The sequence below is a fragment of the Zonotrichia leucophrys genome, chromosome 4 (genome assembly GCF_028769735.1).
Source record: "Zonotrichia leucophrys gambelii isolate GWCS_2022_RI chromosome 4, RI_Zleu_2.0, whole genome shotgun sequence".
Taxonomy (NCBI): domain Eukaryota; kingdom Metazoa; phylum Chordata; class Aves; order Passeriformes; family Passerellidae; genus Zonotrichia; species Zonotrichia leucophrys.
The window spans coordinates 35230910-35252999 of NC_088173.1; the positions used below are offsets into that span (position 1 = coordinate 35230910).

At 44.8% G+C, this 22090-nt stretch overlaps 2 protein-coding genes across 2 annotated transcripts in view; one reads left to right on the forward strand and one right to left on the reverse strand.

Annotated features, from left to right (window-relative positions):
- POLR2B (RNA polymerase II subunit B) overlaps positions 1-12890 on the reverse strand; it is a 16527-nt gene extending 3637 nt beyond the window's left edge. The window contains exons 1-20 of the mRNA XM_064711112.1: positions 12769-12890; positions 12505-12577; positions 11539-11689; positions 9945-10057; positions 9498-9717; positions 8396-8554; positions 7219-7383; positions 6521-6717; positions 5711-5830; positions 5161-5347; positions 4348-4491; positions 3981-4120; positions 3751-3862; positions 3156-3310; positions 2715-2913; positions 2432-2600; positions 1873-1969; positions 748-842; positions 246-496; positions 70-159 (exon numbers count right to left, since the gene is read on the reverse strand). Coding sequence (XP_064567182.1) covers positions 70-159; positions 246-496; positions 748-842; positions 1873-1969; positions 2432-2600; positions 2715-2913; positions 3156-3310; positions 3751-3862; positions 3981-4120; positions 4348-4491; positions 5161-5347; positions 5711-5830; positions 6521-6717; positions 7219-7383; positions 8396-8554; positions 9498-9717; positions 9945-10057; positions 11539-11689; positions 12505-12577; positions 12769-12787 — 2856 coding nt within the window. The 5' untranslated portion in view covers positions 12788-12890. The remainder of the gene's footprint in view (positions 1-69; positions 160-245; positions 497-747; positions 843-1872; positions 1970-2431; positions 2601-2714; positions 2914-3155; positions 3311-3750; positions 3863-3980; positions 4121-4347; positions 4492-5160; positions 5348-5710; positions 5831-6520; positions 6718-7218; positions 7384-8395; positions 8555-9497; positions 9718-9944; positions 10058-11538; positions 11690-12504; positions 12578-12768) is intronic.
- An 87-nt stretch (positions 12891-12977) lies between these two features.
- On the forward strand, positions 12978-21580 carry NOA1 (nitric oxide associated 1). The gene is made up of 7 exons (XM_064711115.1): positions 12978-13961; positions 15575-15739; positions 16445-16641; positions 17812-17943; positions 19459-19575; positions 20391-20508; positions 21083-21580. The coding sequence occupies exons 1-7, from the start codon at positions 12998-13000 to the stop codon at positions 21286-21288; spliced, it is 1899 nt and encodes a 632-aa protein (XP_064567185.1). The 5' UTR covers positions 12978-12997; the 3' UTR covers positions 21289-21580.
- Positions 21581-22090: the final 510 nt, after the last annotated feature.

Sequence of the window (22090 nt, forward strand, 5' to 3'; positions counted from 1 at the left end):
AAGACAGTTAGAATGCTAAGATCATCACAGGTAAAATCTCCAGAAGAAGAAGAAAAAGTAAATTTCTACCTCTTGCCTGTACTGGATCCCACAGGTTCCTTTCTGACCATGTCTGCTAGCGAATTTATCTCCAATTTGTGGAATTCTTACAGAACGTACCTGTACGCCACAGGAAAAGATGCAATTGGTAACTTACATACAGACCAAAGACCATTAAAGCAGAAAGCACAGATGTCAGTGCTCACCCTGATCTTGCAGAACTTGTACCCTTCCTGGTTCAGGGTCACCATGACCTGATCTACAATGCCAGTCTCGCTGGTGCGCAGGAAGGTGCTGCAGTCTCGCTTGGTGAAGCGCCTGTTGGTGCTTTCCAGCTCATCTTCGTTCTCTGGCAGTGTGACTGTTTTGCCAATGATGACATCATCCCCAGACACACGTACCCCCGGGGCTATCAAACCATCATCATCAAGTTTGTCATAGATTGCGTGTCTCATACCTTGGGGGGAAGAAGGAACCATAAAAGTAGGCTCACAGATTTTTCAACATACTGACTCCTGATGTTCTGCAGTAATTCAACAAGTCTGCTTGCAGCTTCAGACAACTGCTAAAACATCTCATGTAAATATCTCAGCTGATACAGTAATTTCTATATAATACAGAAATGTCTGTATTAATATATCCCAAAATGAAGGCTGAATAACTTCAACACTACCTTGCCCTTAATTTAAAACCTCTCCTTTACCTTACCTTGGCAAGTTTCACGTGTAGGCTTCTCAAAAACTTCCTCTTGGTCATACCCTTTCTTAGACTCCTGCTCTTTGTATGAGCGATAGAACACGGACCTGAAATGAAGTTACAGAGTCTTCTCCAGTGAGGCCAGCACCATTTCCCCCATATCTCATTTTCACATATTATGGCTGCTAATGTTACTAATGACAACCAAATCCAAATAATGAGCACGCTACCTTTCCTCTGATTTCTCGTTAATCTGACCTTCACTGAGGGCAAAACAAAAATCAACCCACCACACAGAGAAGTTTCAGAGGGCATTATGATGGTCACTCTGCAGATACTGCCAAAGTACCTAAGATAACAGGTTAATTTTTGATGAACTGCAAAGATTTTTTTATCTGCTTGGCACCACAGAAGAGGTTATTATTCCTAATGATTATTCATATCTTCAGCATATCATTCTCATATTACTTTCCTCCTTAGGCATGCAATTTTGCAAACTTTTTTAGGTTTCTACTGCTACCTTGGAGTGCTACACTCAGTACAACTGAGCTGCAGTGAAAAACTTTCAATTTAATATAAGGTTCTTTCTGGTGCTTTAAGGGTTTTTGTTTGCTGCCTCAGTTGCCAGCACACCAAAGTGCTTTCAGATACTATAATGCATGAAGTCACATCAGCCACCAGCTGTGCCAACAGCAGTTCCTTCTAAGGAGAGGAACATTCCAATCCTAACTGGTAGCAACTGTCTCACTAATAAAGACAAGACTATGCTAAAATGCTGGAACATTGTTCTGGTAACTGGCAAGACTTAATATGAAAATACACCAGGGAAGAGTCCAAATGTTTTTTCATTAAACTGTGATACAAAGGACCCTAAATAGAATCAAGATCAAAATGGAAGATCAAGAAGACAAAGTGGGCAGTGAGGTTTCATGGTGTTTTGCTAAGATACACATTCATTGTTTTCACTGTGTTCCTCCCTCTATCCCCATAAAAAAAAAAAATTAAAATGCTTCTCAAGTGGAAAGATTCAGAGACTGGCATCTTCCAGCATAAAATGAACTTTTCTTGAGCCTCTGGACAAGTCAGTATAGCTTTTTCTTTTAACTCCAAGCAGTTAAAAAATTAATAAAGTGTTACCTGAAAAAGCCTCTGTCAACAGCAGAACGGTTCATAATGACAGAGTCTTCCTGGTTATAGCCTGTGTATGATGCAATGGCTACAATCGAGTTGATACCTACAGTATGAAGAGAAAATATTTTGAAAGAATGCACACATGCCCAGACAGACACTGTTTTAACTCAAAGCAGGCTGTACTCTCTACAGTCAAGCTGTTCTGCCCTTTCTCAGATAAAATCTCTACATCCCACACACAGAAACATGCAGTATCAGCAAATTCAACTCTGGGTACAAAAGGGAGTCAAGAGTGACCCCTTGTGAAAAACCTATCAAACATCAATATAGAAAATGCATTTTTTCAGTTAGATTTTACCAGGTTTTTTTTTGGCAAAGTAGTTTCAGCTGCAACACTACCAACAAATTTTCTGCAGTCTAGTTGTCCAGCTACAAGCTAACACTTAAACTATAAAAGCATGAATTTGCTAAATGTTCAGGTACTCTACACACACCACTTGTGACATGTTTGAAACAAAGCAGAAGAGCAGTATTTTTGTCCCATGAACATGACCTGACAACACACCTGCTGGCAGCTCTCTGAACCTCAAGTACTCCATGGAGCGTGTTGTTACCAGGGGCTTCTGGGGATAATAGAGCACATGTGCCAGCGTATCCATACGGACATGGAAGTTGGTGATGTAGACTCCCATAGCCTGCTTACCCATAGCAGACTGGTATGTGTTCCTGGGAGACTGAACAGACACAGGGAAGACCATTAATTATGGACATAAAGCTCCTTACACACACACACATCTGTGGGTTTTCTAGCAGCTTTAAAAGCAGGATGTCAGCAGAGGGGCACTGACCTGGTTGTGATCAGGGAAAGGGATGATAGATGCACACACTCCCAGGATCATGGATGGGTGAATCTCACAGTGTGTGTATGTTGAACAATATGCCACACCTTTCTCTTGCAAGTCATCTGGAGTCATTGCCAGCATCACAGTCTCTTCTTCCAGGGTGTCAATGTACTCTACTACACCACTGGCCACAAGATCCTGCCAACTGAACAACCAATAACTCCATTAACACCTAAAATGGGTCTCTTCAGCAGTGAAAGGAACAAGGACTTCTCTTATTATTACTACCACTGCCTCAGTGTGATTAAAAAAACTGATTAAACTACCAGGCAGAGAAAGCATCTTTGTGCTGCACAAAGTTTTAAACATTCCTCTCTCCAACCTGAATGTGGCACCTTCCAAGATGGAAAATGACACCTTCAGTTGAATTTCAGGAATGTCCCTCACCTGTAATTGTTATACTCTCTTTCCTTCAGTTGGTCAATGTGCCTTTTCTTCAGCAGCAACTTCTGTTTCTCCACAATCAAAAGGGGCCGACAAATTCTGCCTGCGTCAGTGTAGATGCGGATTTCTCGCTCACGAATATCTCTGATCATTGAAACCTGAGCAAGACAGCAGCACCCCATGAGTGCAAAGTGTCAGCTTGGATTCAGAACTACAGAACACAAAACAGGATAACCAAATTCCCTAAAGCAAAGACTTTCCAGGCACTATCAGAAGCACAGAAAAAAGAGGACTCCAGAAGATTATTTTCAACTGTTCTGTCTTTCAACTGGATCCCCTTTAGAAACAAACAACTCCCCCTAAAAAAAACGAACCCCACAACCAAGCAACAAACCATACATAATCAAGCATATAATTAAAAAAAAAATCCAATGCACCAAATACAAAAACCTCCCCAAAAAACCCCACAAAACCCAACAGGAAGTATATTCAGAAAGAGACTTGCAAATAATGCTACTTGAGACTTGCAAAGTAGTATCAAGGCATTATCCTCTCTGGCCCAAAAGGACACCCAAACTGTATATGTAAAGATTTATACCTCTGACACAATGATGTCCATCTGACGACGAAGCTTCCTTAGGGTATTCATCAGCTGCTCCGGATCTTTGTGTATTCCTACCCAGCAGCCATTAACAAATATCTTGGTAGCACTAAAAGGGGAAACACAAATAATAATTAAAAATATCCCACCCCACCAAATAACCCTCAAACCTTTGAAGTGTTGTGCAGGATAAAGCTTAAGTCTGTTTAAAGGGTTTTACTACGTACTCAGCTATTGCTGCTGGAGATATTTCTTCTAGGTTTTCCATACTCCACTCTTCCAAGAACTCCAGAATTGGGGACGGCTGAGACCCCACAGAAATGTAAGCCATCAGGGCTAAGTTCTTCACAAGTCCTACTGCATGACCCTAACAGAAACACAAAGTTGCATTTTCAAATCAAGAAGATTCAAGAATTTCTACTTAACACCTCAAGGAACCAGACACAAAACATGCTTCCAACCACTGAGTTAGCAATAAAGCTGAATATTTGTGTCAGCATTATTAAAAAAAGTGCAAGGGATCACCACAAGTGCCATGGCTACAAAATTACCTTGAGGGAGAGGCAGTTAGTACACAAACCCTGCTTTCATTACCTCAGGGGTCTCAGCAGGGCAAACCATTCCCCACAGGGTGTTGTGCAGCTGCCGGGGCTTGGCCAGCTTTCCATCTCTCCCAATCGGAGAATTCAGGCGTCTCAGGTGGGAAAGGGTGGATGCGAAAGTCAGGCGGTTCAACACCTGCACACAGGAGGGAGTTCAGTCAGTCAAAGCTTGTTGACACCCTAGCACAAAGGATCAATGTCCTCTAGAAATGATGTGCTTAAAAAGAAGTAAAACAGCTTTGATTTTTGCTAGCTACACTTTTTAGCTCACCTCCACTAACCTCACACTACCCCTAAAATCTCAAGCTCCCAACTAGTGTAGTAGTGGCAGAAGTTCCCAGAGCATGCTTTAACCACAGCAAAACCCTGAGCTAATGAAGTCGGTGCTCCTCATCATTTGCCGTGGAATAGAGAACTTTTATAAGGTGTCACTCAAGTTTTTTTAACTGCCTGTGAAGCACTGGAAGTGACTAAAGGAAAGAAATCCATCCTCCTGGATGATTCCCTAGGACTAAGAATTTACACAAAAGGATATATCAAACAAAAAAATCTTTACGAGAGTTACACCAACTCCTCAGCATTGAGTGCAACAGCCAAAGCAAACAAACCATGACAAAAAATCCCCTAAACCACACACCTATGAGGATCCAACTGTTTGGCTCTCCATCTGTGTCACCTAAGAAAATTTCCTTTTAAAATATTTCTTTTTAACATACTACATGCATGGCTGCTAAGCATCGTTAAACTTTTCCATGAGAACAGTTTTACAGTAAGAACTACAAACCTGACAAAGCTCTTACTGTACCTGAGATACTCCTGCTCTGGCCTGATGAGCTTTCTTCTGGTCACCCCAGTTTCCAGTTGCCAATGAATATTTCAAACCATCTGAAATAATTCTTGTTTTAATTGCCAACTCCAAGTTGAAATCCTTCCCTCTGTCAATGAACTTTTGTGCATATATTCTCACTTCCTTCAGCAAATTCTTGAACATTCTGTAGAAGAAAGACACCAAGAAATCTGACTAAACAGTGCATGTGCAGTTCAGCCTGCTCAGGGCTATTTGAAAAAAATGTCACTGGCCTCCTGAAAAGAAGCAATTTGTAACCAGAGTGAGGGGGCAGAGGGGAATAAAGCAAATGTAACTGTTTGTAAACATGCACAAAATATGCTTCGAAACAAGTCAATGCTGGCCACCTACTGTTATAGCAAACTCAACCACTCCATGAAAAAGTCATAATTAGACAGAAGTTGTGTTGCTCAAGACTGGCTCTCTGACACAACAGAATTAGTCTGACTTAGAAGCACAGAGTTGGCAATGCCTCTACCATGAAAGGAAATGTGCATGTGGTAGTTACCCTCTGAACAGGAAAGCCAAGAGTGGCCCAGCAAGATCCAGTCTTTTGTTGCCATAATGATCTCTGTCATCCAGCTCTCTTCTTCCCAGTGCTGCCAGCAACAGTCTATGAACCATATACCTAAACAAATCAGAAAGTTCATGTTTTAAACTGACAGCAGGCATTGACAACAAAGATTACATGTTCTCATAGACAAGTCAGTGAACTCTTTCCTAAAAGCTGTCCATTCTACATCTTTAGCATACCACTGCCCTAAAATAAACCTCTTCAGTACATCCTTAGAGGTGGATGACCCACAGAAAGTTCAGGCTAAAGACAGGGAGAAGAAAATATTTACATCATGATGGTCATGCCTCTTCTGCTACATATCTGCCCTGAACTGTAATATGGGGTCTGTTTAAGCACATGCAATCAGGTATAAAATCACAAGTCTCCTGATGCTACAGTTCATCTGTATATCAGTAAGCAGTGATCAAGACAATGTGCTGCTGATTTTAAAGAGTGCTTTACATTACAATCACTTATCAATACTTATCTAAATCTTACTTATCCATGTTATCCATGCAACTGGATATCAAAAAGTCATTTAGCACTATCATCATATTTAACTTAAGATCCAAAATGTGTTTGAGGCTCATCTTTTTCCTAGTTTATCAAAATTTGCATTTTCTCAGCCTGAAAAATATACCAGTGCCCCAAGGTTTATCACAGAGTACCCAGAAGACTCAGGTTAAAACAAACTTCCATTCAAGGCATTCTTCCAATCATACACATGAGTAAAAAGTATCCATTTGCAGCTGTGAGACATACCCTAGAAAATAGGCCTTTTTGGTTTCACAGAAGTCACTGACACCAACATGTGGGAGCATTTCTTTCTGCAAGACTTCTTTGGCATACTTGATTCTCTTTTCTTTGGTGACACCTGGCTTGGCACCTCTTGAGCCAATGAAGTTTAGGGCAACATTTTGCTCCTGAATGACAAATGCTTCATCCAGAGATGGTTTGACCTAAGGCAGAAAAATACAGCAAAATCCTGTAGCAACCAGTGCCTGTTGGGGCTGAAGAAAACTACACAGTAGTTTGTTAATGATTCTTTTCAGGATCTGCTAATTATTGATCCAGGTCTTTCTGGCACTAGAAAACAGCAATGAAGCATGCAGGAAGAACACAAAAACTAGTTTAAACTTCAGAAAATAGTTCTCATTTGAGTTCATTCTAGGTCTAATGCTATTTCAGGTATAATCAAGATTTTACAGTTAAAGTCAACAACAGCAGGAGAAGACCCTAACTATCCAAATACATATTAACTCTAAAAAATTTCCACTGTGCTCTGTCCCCTTAATGTACTCATTACAATAGATTCAGGCAGAGAACTTTCAACATTTTTAATAGAGAAGCCACAAAAATAATAAATAAATTACAACAGGAAAACGAACGCTTCAAGCGATGACTGCCTGCACTGACACACCACCAAACATGAGAACAGGAAATAATTTCATATATATTACCATTTCCATCATTTCTGGGTCTTCAAAGTCATAGATGATGTGCTCTAGAATGTCCCTGTCGGACACAAATCCGAGTGCACGGAAGACAATGATGATGGGCACCTCTTGTTTGATGTATGGCAGAGTTGCTACAATGCGCTGACCAATGGCACTCTTCTTTGCACCCTGCAAAGATGGGGAGAGCAGGGCTGAGCCTTAAATCATCCTGCCTTTCAGTGAAAGTCTCTAAAATCATCCTGCCTTTAAGTAAAAGTCTCTCTCTGGATTTGGATGATACAACACAAGCATATTTATTCAAGCACCACAGGAAAACAGCTTCTCAGCAGCCAACTAAGGAGCTACTCTGCAACATTACTCCAGCAATGAGTTTTTATTTTAAAAACATTTCAAGCTTTAAAGCCTGTGAAAACTTGTAAGGCTTTTGCTGATACAATGGAATATAAATACTACTCGTTCACCCATATGCATAATTTCTCTCCCTCAGTGCCAAGAGCAATCCTATCCACCTTCAGTGTTCCTTCTGTCAAGCTTAAACTCAGCTTTTCTAACCCACTGTGCAAGTGATTATTCAAGTAGCTGCTCCCCTTCTCCAGAAGGAAACGCTGTGGGATGCACAGGAAATCAGGAGTACCTTAAACATCAGGAGTGAGAATACTGTAAAGATTCTATTTAAGTTGCTCTTGGAAAACTTCAAAACATCAGTGCAATACTAAATGAGTACTGTCACCTTTTGAAATTACAAGCAGCACTTATTTCCCCTCATAGATGGCACAATTAGATGTTAAATATGAATTAATTTGTGGTCTGCAAAATACATCTCAGCACTGGCCATCAGCAAAGAGAGGGTCCCTTCTCTTCTACTTATTCTTCATGAAAAAACAGGACACAGCTTGTCTGAATTTTCTAAAAGCTCATGCAAAGTAATTTAAAAATTATTTTTAGCCTTGTCCTAAAACCTGCCACAAATTGAGTCTTCACTTCAATCCTCAAATTATTTATCATATAGACAAGCATAACCTATGACAAACAAAATTTCATTTGCTTTTATCTTATTTACAACTCTGTCAATTTCAGAAGAAATTTCTTCTCAAAATCCCAAAAGCAAATGACACAGAGAGAACAGGACAGTAACTAAGCTCCTAAATCAGTCTCTGGGGTTGTTACTGCCTAGCCATACCTGTCCACCTCTGGCCAGCATGCTGACCCATATGGTACTTGTTGGTCGAGAGGAATTTTCCAGACAAGACCTACACTCTCCTGTGTAGGCATATTTTGAATCTTTCTTTGCAAACACATACACTGTGTTTGTAGCCATCTTCTCCTGAGCAATCAGAACCTGTGGGAGAAACAAGAGCACCAGTAAATAACTGACAAAAGAGAATACTGAAAGCAATATACAGAAACACTCACTGTTTCTACTATTCCTTCAGGTGCCTCAACTTTAACAGCACTGCACAGCATGAAGTCAATAGTATTTTAAAAATACAGATTTAAACATAATATAAGCTAGTTAAGATGAAATAGTCCAAACAAGAGACTGAGGGAACTCTGTTGTCTTTTGTTACTTACCACACATGCTGGCTGTGCTGTGCTTTCTTTATCATTGTGCATTTTGCACACTGATAAAGAAAGCAATTCACTACCTGTTTTTCCTAGACCAATGTACTACACAGGCAAATTTAAATGCCAGCTCAACAATCAAAGCCAGATTTTTTTCCCCCAAGAAGAAATATAAAATTCTAGTTTTTTTGCTGTGTTTGCCTGGGTTATCAGTTAGAAAATACTGTCAGTGTCACAGGTGAGGCACTAACAGAGTGTGGATATGATTTTCTGAAGCTGCTTCCACAGTACTGGAGGCAAGAACTTCTTAAAACAAAATGCATAAAAAATACAGCAAAATCATCAACAAAAGTACAGTTATGAACAAGCTGGAGGACACACTGAGCGCCTCATTTCAGAATACATGCTGCTCTGCAATACTGGAAAAGGAAATAAAAATATCTAGAGCACTTAGTGGCAAAGAGTTCACAAAAGGCAAAGCAGTTCACAAAACTGAAGAAGGAAGAACTGAAGATGGGAAATGTGTCTCAAAGAAGAAAAGGTGGCTTGAGAAAACCCTAACAGATGACTAAAAGCCCATCTTTCTGCAAGATCAGGAGCTCCCACAGTATCTCTGGTACACTGGAATAAGAGTGTTTATGCTCCTGGCAAAACAGATGGAAACAAGTGGCAGAACTTCCAGTGTCTGTACAGAGGGCTGTGCAAGGTGCATCCCTTACCTTTTCTGAGCCATTGATGATGAAGTAGCCCCCAGGATCCAGTGGGCACTCGTTCAGCTCACAGAGATCACGGTCAGTTAAGCCATTCAGCAAACAGTACGTGGAACGCAGCATGATAGGAATCTTTCCTATAAAGGTTTTCTGATGCTGGGTCTGCAATTGGTCCTCCCCTTCTTTAATAACTGTTTTAGTTATATCCACATACAAGGGGGCAGAATACCTACAGAATAAAAACAGCCCTGTGTCACCTGTCAGTTACGACCTTTCTGTACAACCCTGAGTAATGCACTCACTGCTGTATTAAGCATTATTACCAAATCACCATCTGCATTTAACAACTAGACATGGAAGTTTAAACAAAGCAGCAATTGTTATGCAAAAGGCCATGAAACAATAAGGCAGAGGTAGTTCTTCCTTGTGTTTATCCACCACAGAGTTGGCTCTTACGTGAGGTTTCTCAGCCTGGCTTCATTTGGCATCATAGGTGAGGGTGCTCCATCTCTTTCCCAATGGGTAGGCTTGGAGAGATAGATTTGTTCAAACTTCAACAAATACCGGGGCTGGAAAACAAAAATACATTTACTTGTAATGGAAGAAACATCTCTCCTATTACCAACCAGAACTGTTACTGCAGAAGAACAACCCCTACCAATAAATGAAAACACAGCAAGTTGGGTAACACCATTCCTAGGAAGATTCCCTAGGACAAGTAAGCAAAGGAAGACTTGAGCTCTTGGAAAACAATCTGATTTTTAAAATGCTCAAAAGCTTCCTACAACAGGAGGTGGCAGACCCTTGTTGACAAATGTTTTGCAAGTAAAAAAAAAAATCTCAATCGTTACATGAAGAAACACCTTTTCCTGGCTTTGCAGCAACAACCACATACAGTACCATTTCCCAAGTTCTCATGAAAGCAATTTTAAGAATATGTTTACCATCCTTCTTATCTTTGAGCATGGTTGCTAAACCCTCTCATGTGCTCTAACCTGCCTTCAAAATTTCAGACTGAGAAGCAGAGGGAGACAGAAACAAACAAAAAAAAAATCAAGTTCTTCCCAATACACACATTTTCCTTAAATTAGTCCAGCATCCTCAAATGTGGTGAGAGATTGCCTGGCAAGTGACTCTGAAGGAAAAAGCCAAGTTTTCTTTTTCTCATCTCTATACCCATTTCTAAAAAAATGCATTTAATAAATGAGAATAAGACACTATTTGAGAAAGTAAAATACTACCCTTAGGGCAAAAAGAAGCCCAGCACAAACCCTACTTGTGATCTGAACAGTGACCAGGCACAGCACGAACATCAGCTGCAGAACTGCACAAGTAGAGAATTCTGCCATAATATACAGAGAATAACAGAGGAAATATTAAGAGTTAGTAAGCTAAATGTTTATGAACTGTTTGCCATTCGAAGAAACTAAAAGACATTTTAGTTACTCTCTACAGCATAGTTGTTTGCCTGCAAAAAATGCAAAGGAACAGGAAAACCATATCACAAATTCAATGCTCTGGTGTCCTAAAGTTCCTTTAAATCCCTAGAGGGAAGCAGCAAGGTAGTGACTGACAGCAAGGCAATGGCTCATCACCATCTGCACTTATGGAACAGGGATCAGACTACAGAAAGGACACAGGTGAAAGCACCAGAGCCACTGCAGAAGGTGCACACTCATTGCAGAGGCAATCTGTGCTCTTAGGAACATGCTGGCAAGGGAAGAACATGAACAACAGCAGCCTTTGAAAACCTGGACCTAACTTGAGCCTAACTCGAGTCAAAGCTAAGAGAGAAGTTGTCAGCCAGTACCCTTGCCACGGTAAAGCTGCTGAAAAACCAAAATCTCAGCAAAACGCAGCTTGCTCTTGGCTACCTGACCTGCTCTACTGAATCTCTCTTCATGCAGTTTTGCAGAGGAACTGACAAGATGAGCTGCAGCAGCCACTTGCTCTTTGTCACTTCTCAAACAGGACAGGGGTTGAATAAAACAAATGAAAAATGACTTTGAATTGTAAAAACACATGATCTCTGCCAAGGTTCTCCACTTACTGGCTCTTCCACTTCTCCTGAGGCATGCTGGGCTTCAGCTTGCAAATCAATTGGTGGAGCATCTTCAACAATTCTCTGCACAGACATCTGAATAAACTCATCAAAGGAATCCAACTGTTGCCTGACTAAACCCTTTTCATCAAAATAGGAGCTAAAAAAAAAAGAAAGAGCAGGTTAACAAGAAATCTTAATTAATGTACTAATCTTAATTGATGTACTTTGCACATCAACAAACTTAAGATATAGTTATTACCAAAACTCCACAAGCCATGAAATATAGTGCAGAATCAAACACATTCACTTAACCCAAGGCACGGGTTTCAAACACAGATGCTTCTCACAAATAATTAACAATTCCCTCCCTGCCTGAAGGCACAGACACTTGAGAGTGACAGACTTGCTGCCACCTCTTGGCTGTACCATGACTGTAAGCACAGTGAGCGCCACAAATTTCCCTTAAATTGGAAGAGAAACGTGATGACAAACTTGCTGAAAGTGGCTCCAGCTCAAGTTTCCAACAACACCTGTAAATTACTTTGCCTTAACTAATTTTCCAAGCTGCAGTAAACTAAAAGCACGCCCCCAAATCCAAGTAATAGTACTGAGAACTTTTAGCTTGGATCCCCTCTATGCCAGCCACACAGGTCCTGGACGCTCAGGAGAAAACACGAGCACCCAATACTGATCTCCTAACGCCAGCATCAGCAGTGAGATTAGTGAGCAAAACCAAGCGGTTGATATGGAACCAAAACCATCCCTTTCTTCACTGAAAAAAGCGTGTGCTGGGGGTCAGTAGAGCTTCTTAATCCCTGCTCACAACCCTTTGTTTCTCCTAAAAGCCCTGAGCGTGCCGCAGCCCGGGGTTTAGGGTGGCCAAGCCTGCAGCTCCCAGCACAAGCTGGGTGTCACCTGCCAGGCCGAGAGCACCGCGTTGAAGGGACAAGGCCAGCCAGCCCAGCAGCTCACCTGATAACAATCCAGCAGGCCTCCTGCCACAGGTCGGGCGTGATTTCATCGTCGTCTTCATCATATTGCATATCTGTGGGGAAGCACAATATAAGTTAGGCTGCGATCACCGCCGTGGTGGGACCGGCTCAGGGTCCCTCCGGTACATCGGGAGAGGCCGCCGCATCCCTCCCGCCTCCCGCGGGCCCCGGCGCGCACAGCGCCATGCTTGATCGGGACGGGCGGCAGGAAAAGGTGAGGAGAAAGAAAAGGAAAACCCCTCACCTTCGTCCGCGTCGTACATGGTGGCGGCTGGCGGGGCCGCGGCGGCGGCGGCAGAGCGAGGGGCGAGCGGGGCGAGCGGGACCGCGGGGCAGGGCGGGCCAGCGGCGGCGGGGGCACGGCGGCTGCGCGGCCCGTGACGTCACGCTCGCGTCTCCCCCCAGGCGCACGCGCGCTTCCGTGACGTTAGGCGCGCGCCCCGCGGCGCGGTGTCGGTGTGTCCGGCCTCGCCATGCTCCGCCTGGGCCCCGCGCTCCTGGCCCGCCTGGCCCGCGCCCCGCTCCGCGCCCCGCTCCGCGCCCCGCTGCGGCCGTGCGGGGCGGCGGCGGCGGGCCATGGCGAGGAGCAGGAGCGCTTCGTCTTCCTCGAGTACGAGCCGGACGCGGCTGAGAGAGCGGCGGCGGCAGCGGCGGCAGCGCTGCGCCGGGAGCGGGAGCTGAAGGTGAAGCCGAAGCCGCGGCGGGAGCGCGGCGCGGCGGCGGCAGTGCCGAGCCTGTCCGACCCGTCGGTGCCGCCGAGCGGCGTGAGCTGCTCTGGTTGCGGGGCCGAGCTGCAGTGCGGGGACGGCGGCGCGCCGGGCTTCGTGCCGGCCGAGCGGTACCGCAGCCTGGTGTCCGAGGGCCCCGCGGGGCTGCGCGGCGCCGTGTGCCAGCGGTGCTGGGCACTGGAGCACCACGGCAGCGCCCTGCGGCTGCGGCTGCCGCCCGAGCAGCACCGGCGCGTGGTGAGCTCTGCCCTGCGCCGCCCGCCCCGCCACGGCCGCGGGCCGCTGCTGCTCTACGTGCTCGACGTGATGGAGCTGCCCGACCCCGTGCTGCCGCAGCTGCCCGCGCTGCTGGGCCCCGGCGTGCCCGCCGCCGGCGTGCTGGTGGTGGGCAACAAGGTGGACCTGCTGCCCGCGGACTGCCGCGGACACCTGGGGCGGCTGCGGCAGCGGGTGGCGGCCGCCTGCGCCCGGGCCGGGCTGCGGGGAGCCGCGCTGGTGGACATCCGCCTGGTGAGCGCCAAGACCGGCTACGGCGTGGAGGGGCTGGTCAGCCGGCTGCAGCGCTCCTGGAAGTGCGCCGGAGATGTCTACCTGCTGGGCGCCACCAACTCCGGCAAGTCCACGCTCTTCAACACCCTGCTGCGCTCCGACTACTGCAAGTCCCGCGCCCCCGACATCATCGACAGGGCCACCGTGTCCCCCTGGCCAGGTGGGTGCACTGCTCGGCCCTTTGTAGCACGGGTAATGGGGGATGTGCGGATAACAGTGGGCTGTGCGCCTCTGGGCTGCTCTCGGCCACCTCTGCAGCAGAGAACCTGTCACCAAAGCAGTGTGTGCCACCCTGAGCTCCTCCGTGGTGGGCACCAAGCTCCAGAGGGGTGCCATGCTTCAATTTTTCACCTGTGAGGAGTGGCTGAAGTGTCTAACCCGGAGAAAAGAGGGCTTGGGAGGTGTTATTATCACCAGCCAGGGGTCTATGTACAGATCACAAATGGGACAGGACTGCTGTGGAATGTGCCTTGAGCTGGTTTTTTTTCAGCATCAGTCTCATTACATGGTTGTGACAGTGAGAAAATGCCATCAGCTCACATCCCAGGCAGCAGACCAAGAACTTAATGTTACAACTTACTTTATAAGTTTTTTGATCAATCACACAAAGGAAAAGGACATTGACAATAGTTCCATCCAATCACTATAGGCACAAGTACCTTTGCTTAAAACAAGGTTTGCTTATTTCGAATACAATACCTGCTTGTAAGCCTTGAAACACAATGCACAGAGCTCCATTATTAATTCGTAATATCTTGCTAGATAAACTTTTCTGTAGCTTAGGGAATTATTTTAGACAAGTGTTAATACACAGACCATTGTTCTATTTGTCCTAGCTTTTCTACTTTTAAAATAATTTTTCTGCTGATCTGTCTCATGGCTACTGCTTAGCTCTAATCACAGTTCTGCTGTCTCTGAGGCCTGCCTTTTGCAGCTTTCCCAAAACCCTCTGATTTTGTGGATTCCCACAGTTATCACTCTGCATCTACCCAAAAGAAGTTGTAGCCAGGTGGGAGTCAGTCTTTTCTCCAGGGCAGCCAGTGACAGGAGAAGGGGACATAGCCTTAAGAGCACTAGGGCAGCTTTAGGTTGGACATTAGCAGGAATTTCTTCACCAGAAGGGTAATTACAAATTGGAATGGATTGCCTAGGGAGGTAATGGAGTTGCTGTGCCTGAATGTGCCGCTCAGTGACATGGTCTAGTCAACATGGTGATGATCTCAGAGGTCTTTTCCAGCTTAATTAATCCTGTGATTCCTCACAGGGGGCAGCAGGAGTGGGATGCATGTGCTGAGGGTACTGTACATCCTGTAGCACTAGGAGGCTTGTTAAACCAATGTGGGTCTGTGTGCACCCCTGCCAGTCAGGATGGCACCTGATGTGCATGCCGTGCCTGTCCCTATCCATTAGAGGTGTCCTCCAGTCTGGAGAGGCTGGGAGGGGCAGTGGTGAGCACCTGTAGGACAGACCAAGCTGTCTGGAGTTGAGGCTTGAAAGGGGTGCACTAAGTCAGCCTTGCCACTACTCGGCTTTGAGACCCTTTTATTCAAACTATGTGTGAGAACAGGTCTTAAGCAGGTGGATGGCTTGTTTTTGCCTCCCCAAGCTAGGAGGCTGCTACTTTGTGGGAGCAGCTGTAGTTCCACCTCTGACTTTGTGTTACTGGGTTTCACCAAAGAGTTAGAGAAGCAGGTTTTTTGTAACCTTGTTCCCCAGAGCTGAAATGTGTCAAGTAGTCAGAGATCCAAAAGTGCCTTCTGTTTGTTTTTCCAGGAACAACACTGAACCTGTTGAAATTTCCAATTATTAACCCTACGTGTGACAGGATATTCCGAAGGCAGGAGAGGCTAAAAGAAGAGGCCACAAAAACAGAAGATCAGCTAAGCAATGAAGAAAAAAAGTACCTTAATCAACTTAAAAAGCAAGGTTACCTAGTGGGTGAGTAAAGGTGTTACCTTTCTGTCCCTAATGAAAACACTGCATTACACAAAGGTTAAATTATTTTAACCAGTGTTTGCTTCCAGATTAGTGGGGGCAAGACCTCCATCTGCTCCATAAGCAGCATCATTAGTACTTTTGAGTACCTGTCAGCTGCTATAGTACCAGAGGGTTCCTCTGTGCAATGCATCTCCTGTCTGAACAAGGCTGGCAAATTTTGATAGCTTAGTAGTTTGCAAGGATATCACAGTATGGGCTGTCTCTTATTCCCAAGTAAAGTAAATAAGTTTAATTTTAAGTAATCACATTTGGGCTGCAGGCTGCAGGGGTTGTATATCACTTCAGTATATATTCAAAAGAGGGGGTGCCAGAAGATAGCTCTGGTTTTCAGATAGTTCTGTGTTTGGCAGTCTGAGGCACTGAAAATAGAAGGCAGCCTGCTTTACCATAAATTGGAAATAACTGAGTGTCTGTGATCTGGTTCCTGCTGGGATTTTGGGGCATGAGGAGTGCTAAGCAAGAATTATAGAAGGGATTTCTTATCATTTTGGCTTTTGAACACACAACTTTCAAGCCACATAGTGTCTTTATCACCTTTATACTACTCATGTGCATCTCTTTTAAGCCATGAAAGGGGCAGATGTTTGATTGAAGGAAAGCAAGTTAAAAAGTAAATTACCAGGAGAACCTTTCATTTTAATCCAGGAAGAGTTGGAAGAACATTTCAACAGCAGAAGCCTAGTGTTGAGATTGACTTCGACCCTGACACACTCTCTTACAGCATGGATGACGATCCTAGAGATGCCCCTAAGAAGCCTGAGGAAAGGGAGGAGTTCACTCACAACGAAGTGAAGGATGCTCGATGGTGTTTTGACACTCCAGGAATTGTAAAGGAAGACTGTGTGGGTACTCCGTGGTGCTGTGTTTTGGGGTGACAGGGTTTGGGAGGGCTGTTCTGCCTTACTTGTGCTGTAGTCCTTGCATTAGGATTCTCTTAGCTTGGGAATTGTGTTAAGATAAGGTTTAACTCGAGAGGGGTTCACGTGGTAATGCTGTTGCATTTCTGAGTAGTGCAATTCTGCCAGCTTTGCCAAGGAGCTGCAGGGCTGTGTCACCAAGCTGCCACAACCTCTGAACCAAGGGAGGTAAGCAAGAGTGCTCTTAGCAAGTTCACACCAGCATCACCCAAAGGAGCTGACACTTCTTCAGCTGTCCCAGCCTATGGAAGAAGGTGACGCTTAGGAGGATAACCAGAGTTGTATGACTGAGCCACACCTTAGAGAAAGCCTTCTCCTGAAGTTAGGAGGATCTGCAGTGTTGCTGCTATGGCTCCAATATGTCAGGCCTTTTTCAGTAGAGCAATGCCCTACTGAAGCCAGTGCTCACAAAGTGCACATGTCTAAAACAGGCATATTTTGATTTTTGGTGTTTCTAATACCCGTGCAGAGCTGCAGGTCATCTTCTGGGGAAGATTTAATAGTACAAGCAGGCAGGAAGGTTCTGAGGAGAGTGAAGTGCAAGGATTGTACTGAGACTTTGCAGATCAAGTGCAGGGGCTGCTTTCATGGACACTAGGAAGACTCCTGGTTTTCTAGTGGTGTATTTGTCAGACCATAACCCGTTTTACTAGGTTGCACTTTGGTCTCTGATAGCCAGTGTAAAGACTGGCATCAGCTTAGAGACCTGGTTTGGTAACTTGAGATTGTGTGTGTTCTTCCCTTCTTCTGGAGTTTAATACTTGTGGAAAATACTTCCTGCATCCAGAAATACTTTCTGATTCTGATTCTCCTCATGCTCTCCTTTGGAGAGCTCCATGCCAAGTTTCACATCAAATTTTTTTCCTGCAGTCAATGTTCAGTCTGAGTGGAGGACAAGCACATTGTCTGTGGCAGATTTTGGAAGGGGACATTGTTCCTGTTTCTCACTTACTGTGTGGACCAGAATTGAACTGTTGTGTCAGATGTTCTTGACATTGCTTTGATTGATCTTTTCTTCTATCACTATAATGCCAATACTAAATTCGTTGTTCCCATTGAAACATGTGGGATGAGTTATGGCAATTTATTTTGCAGGTTTTGAATCTCCTAACAGAGAAGGAAGTAAAGCTGGTTTTGCCATCACATGCCATTGTTCCACGGACTTTCATTCTCAAGCCAGGAATGGTGTTGTTTTTAGCGGCCTTGGGACGTATAGACTACTTAGAGGTAAGGGAAGAAAGGATTTTGGGAGCAGCTGCTTCATCTCTTACTGCAGTCCCAGCCACAAAAGGCTTTCTGGGTAGCTTTCCCAGACCCCTTCATTGCTGCTTTGGAGATGATGAACCAGTTACTGAATCACTGCTTGAAGTCAGAATGCCTTGGGATGGGTAGTTGGAAGGTTTTTTTACTTGGTACCAGCATGCAATATTACATAGTGTATAATGGGAACTGCTTTTGAATGCTGACAAATATCTTCAGTTTAATGGGCTTCCCATGGCATACAGAGAGGCATGAGGGAGAGAGGAGAATGTCAGAATTAACTGGGAAAATAAGTGGCTTTCCTCATTTCTGTGTTTTATGAAAGCTGCCTGCTAAGAGAGAAATAGCATAGACATTTTTCTTTCCTGGCAGACCTCTGAAGAACTTGCCTGAGGAAGCGATTAATTGCACATGTATTTTAGTTTCTGTAAAAAGTATTTTTCAAATGTGTTGTGTGTTCCCCCTGCCAATAATTTCTTCCATTTATTCAAAATCCCATGCCATACACCTTTATTGAACTGTGTGGAGTTGACCTCCCATGATGCTTCCTCTGAAGGGGCAGTTTCTTTCATAAAAACGTTAGACATTATCTTAAGTCTTAGATGATTTTCTCAGTAGCTTGCCCTGTTTTAGGGGTGTGTATGGTTATTCATTTGTTTCAGTCTGCTTTCCAAGAGCACCACTGAAATGTTGAATTGGTATTTTGCTAAGGACACTCCTGACCTGCTGGAAGAAAACCAGAAAGGTGGAGGGGGCAGAATTCTGTAATGTAAAAAACGTACTGGTATGGCTGGACCACACATCAATGTATCAGTCTTGTGTATCTCTTATCCTCCTGATATCTTGGAGAGCAGTTGTGTTCAGATCATGACAGAAGCTCCTGCCTCAGCTTAGACCTTTGAACTTTAAGGAATTCCTGCCCTTATTTCTGGCTGCTAGCAGTGTGTGAAGAGATCTCTCCCCTCTCTGACCTTGTTTTCTATTCCTGCAAATGTGATGAGAGTGCCTGCTGAAATTGCTCCACCAGCTTAGCATAGCTTGAGAGCAGCTGGAACCAAGTCCTGTTGACTGAGCACTGTGTGTTAGAAGTGTAGAGTGATAGGAGAAGAAGCACCAGACCAAATGTCCATCACATCTTGCATTGAATAACCACACTGAGTTTGTTCCTGTGAATTAAGTGAGAGCAAAGATGTCTCTTGGATGATTTACCTGAGCTGAGCAGCTGTGCTGGCTGTAAATGGGGCATTGGGGGTGCTTTGAGGCTGGATGGTGAAGCTGTAGGTCTTCTCTTCTGGAAACTCAAATCCCAGTTTTATATAAACCCTGGCTGCTGTCATTGGCAGAGGCAAGGGCCTCTCAAACAGGGAGGGGCCATCTAGCAGGGCAGGTTTTCAACATGCAGGAAAGAAATGGGGCAGGAGAGAGCAATTCAGGGCTGCTTTTCTCTTAGCATAATTAACATCCTTTTGGTATTTATTTCAGGGAGAAAAGCCTGCCTGGTTTTCTGTCTTGGCTTCTAACCTGCTGCCAGTCCATGTTACTACACTGAGTAATGCAGACACCCTCTATGAAAAGCATGCAGGCCAAGAGTTCCTCAAGGTAAGGGGAGGTGCTGGGCAGAGCTTGTGGCTGTGGGTGGGCAGGAGCCCTGTCTGGGGCACAACTGACAGGGAACATCCATAGGTATCAGGAGTTTGGCACTTGTGCAGTGGGTGAGTGGAGATGCTCAGTGTGGAGCAGTCTTGCACAGACTGTGTGGATGAAGTGTGTTAGGAAAGAGTACTCCAGATGATGCATTTTCAGCAGAGTTTCTGCTTCTAGCATTCAGGCTGATTAGATCTGCAGTGCTCTGCATACTCATATTTGGCTCCTCTTGAACAGCCTTAAAGTGCACACAGTAACAGGAATATTTTCCATGGCAGATCTGCAGACTGGGATTTCAGAACAGATTGTAGCTGAAAAATTTACTTTTTTTATTCTTTCCCTGATGGATCTTCTGCATATATCTTCATCTCTTGGTGGTCTGACTTTTTCCTTGGTATGGCAATGTTCTGTGTAGCACTTGCAGATTGATGGGAGATGGGGTGAGCTGTCCTTGCCCTGGCATTTCCATTCCTGTGCTCATGGAGAACAAGTGCTGTCACTCGCATCAAGGCAGCTGGCCTGATCCACCAGCTGCATCCTGCAGTGGGCACTCCATCTTTGCTTCCCTCCCACAGGGATTCTCTGGGTGTCATCCTGACTCTGTTCTGACAAACCTGAAATAACTCCTGGAGGTTATTCAGTCCAGCTCTTAACTGGCTAACAAATGTTTAAATGTCTTTATTCTCCCTTGTGTCTTGATTACCAGTTTGAAATAGGAATGCTGAAGAATCTCTTGACTGTTAAATAATTTCTGTGTGTTTTAATCTTAGGTTCCTATGGGTGGGGAAGAAAGAATGAAAGAGTTCCCCCCACTTGTCCCTCAAGACATTACACTGAAAGGAATTGGTACCACTGAGGCAGTTGCAGATATCAAACTTTCCTCTGCAGGTAATTTAATATTTCTTCATTAGTTTGCTTTGCAGGGTTTGCATCCTAGAAACATTGATGGGAAGAGCCCTCTGAAGGGGTGAAGCTGTATTTCCTGCTCAGAGCAGGATGTGAACACAAAATCATAGCAGCCATGACTTTGTCCAGCTGAAGCCTCCAAGAATGGAGATTGGCAGCCAGGCTTGTACAGGATGGCAGCACTGGAATACTTTTTGTTCTGGCTGCCAAACATGTTCTACAGCATCAGGAATGGCTGTGGCACTGTCAGCTGTCCAGGTGAGAGAGAAAGGGCCATTGATTGATTGGAAAGCTTCCTTCTTGTGTTCTTGTAGTTCCCACCATCCCTTTTGAGTTTACCAGGAAAGAGCTGTGTCTGAGAAGAGTAACCTGGCTTTAGGTGCTACCTTGTGTTGGGAAAGGGCTGGAGATGACCTTTGAGCTTGGTTTCTCCAGCAACCACACGAGGGTAGCTCAGGTTTTTAGCCACTCTGGGAGGCAGCAGTTTGTGTCAGAACCTTGTTTTGATCCTGGGGACTTGTCTTCCTCACTGTCTGTGTTCTCTCTGGCTGTGCAGGCTGGGTGGCAGTGACAGCTCACGAGAAAGAGGAACTGCTGCTCCGAGCCTACACTCCCAAGGGCACTGCATTGGTGGTGAGGGAGCCTCCTCTTCTGCCTTACATCAGTGCCATCAGAGGGGCCAGGATCCCAGGCACTCCTGCCTACAGGACCAAAAAGCCTCCTTCCTTTGTGGAAAACCTAAGAACCACAGGAAACAGATAGTGCCTCTCATCATTCGAGCAAGGCAGAAGCCAGAACAGCCCCTGGAGAAGCTTGTGACTTACTGGTATTCAGAAAATGTTGGGACTCATTTTGAAAGGCCAGCAGGCACATTTTGGAAAGCAGGGAGGAGCTCCACAAGTCCACATGTGATCCAGCTGCTGAACTGAAGCCATTTTGAATGAACTGGGAGGCTGGGACCTTGCTTTGGGAGGAGAAATTGCTTCTCCCTGGGATCTGCATTGATGGGCAGATCCCTTTACCTGTTCCCTCTTGAAATACAGGGTGGAACTCACCTGCCTGACCTTGTCTGAATTTGCTGCTCACAGAGTAGGTGGTTTCTTGCTGACATGCTCCCTCATGTCAGAAATGGTTACCTTGTTTTTAAGGTATTTACATAGCTAAAGGGGGTGGAGGGAGTAGGAATGAGCAGGGAATGCTCCAATGTGTGGGTATGACCCTCCTAGTGGCTGATACTGATGCAACAACATTGACCAGAAGTGTCCTTTCTCTCCTTCAGCATCAGGAGCAGATTAGGTGCTTTTGGACACAGGAAAAGTGATTTAATGAAAAGCAGGTCTGCTCATGTGCTTGAAGAGGAAAGTTTTGCAATTCGCTGCTTTGATTTGGTTTCTGTAGCTTGGGTACAGGTTTTTGAAGCCAAGGGTATAGAATAAAACTTCTCAAAGACCATCTTTTGTTGACCTAGTTGACAAGGCACTCTTTGTGTGGATATGAGCATCTTGCTAAACACATGAAAGCTCCAGTGCAATAATAAACATGCTCAATCTGCCAAAGACAGGCA

What these genes read in the sequence shown, in the direction of transcription:
- NOA1 (XM_064711115.1), top strand. Translation starts at nt 12,998, where the DNA reads ATGCTCCGCCTGGGCCCCGCGCTCCTGGCCCGCCTGGCCCGCGCCCCG. An exon ending in GAATTGTAAAGGAAGACTGT is followed by an intron (nt 16,642 to 17,811) that starts GTGGGTACTCCG and finishes TTTATTTTGCAG; the next exon opens with GTTTTGAATCTCCTAACAGA. An exon ending in GACGTATAGACTACTTAGAG is followed by an intron (nt 17,944 to 19,458) that starts GTAAGGGAAGAA and finishes TATTTATTTCAG; the next exon opens with GGAGAAAAGCCTGCCTGGTT.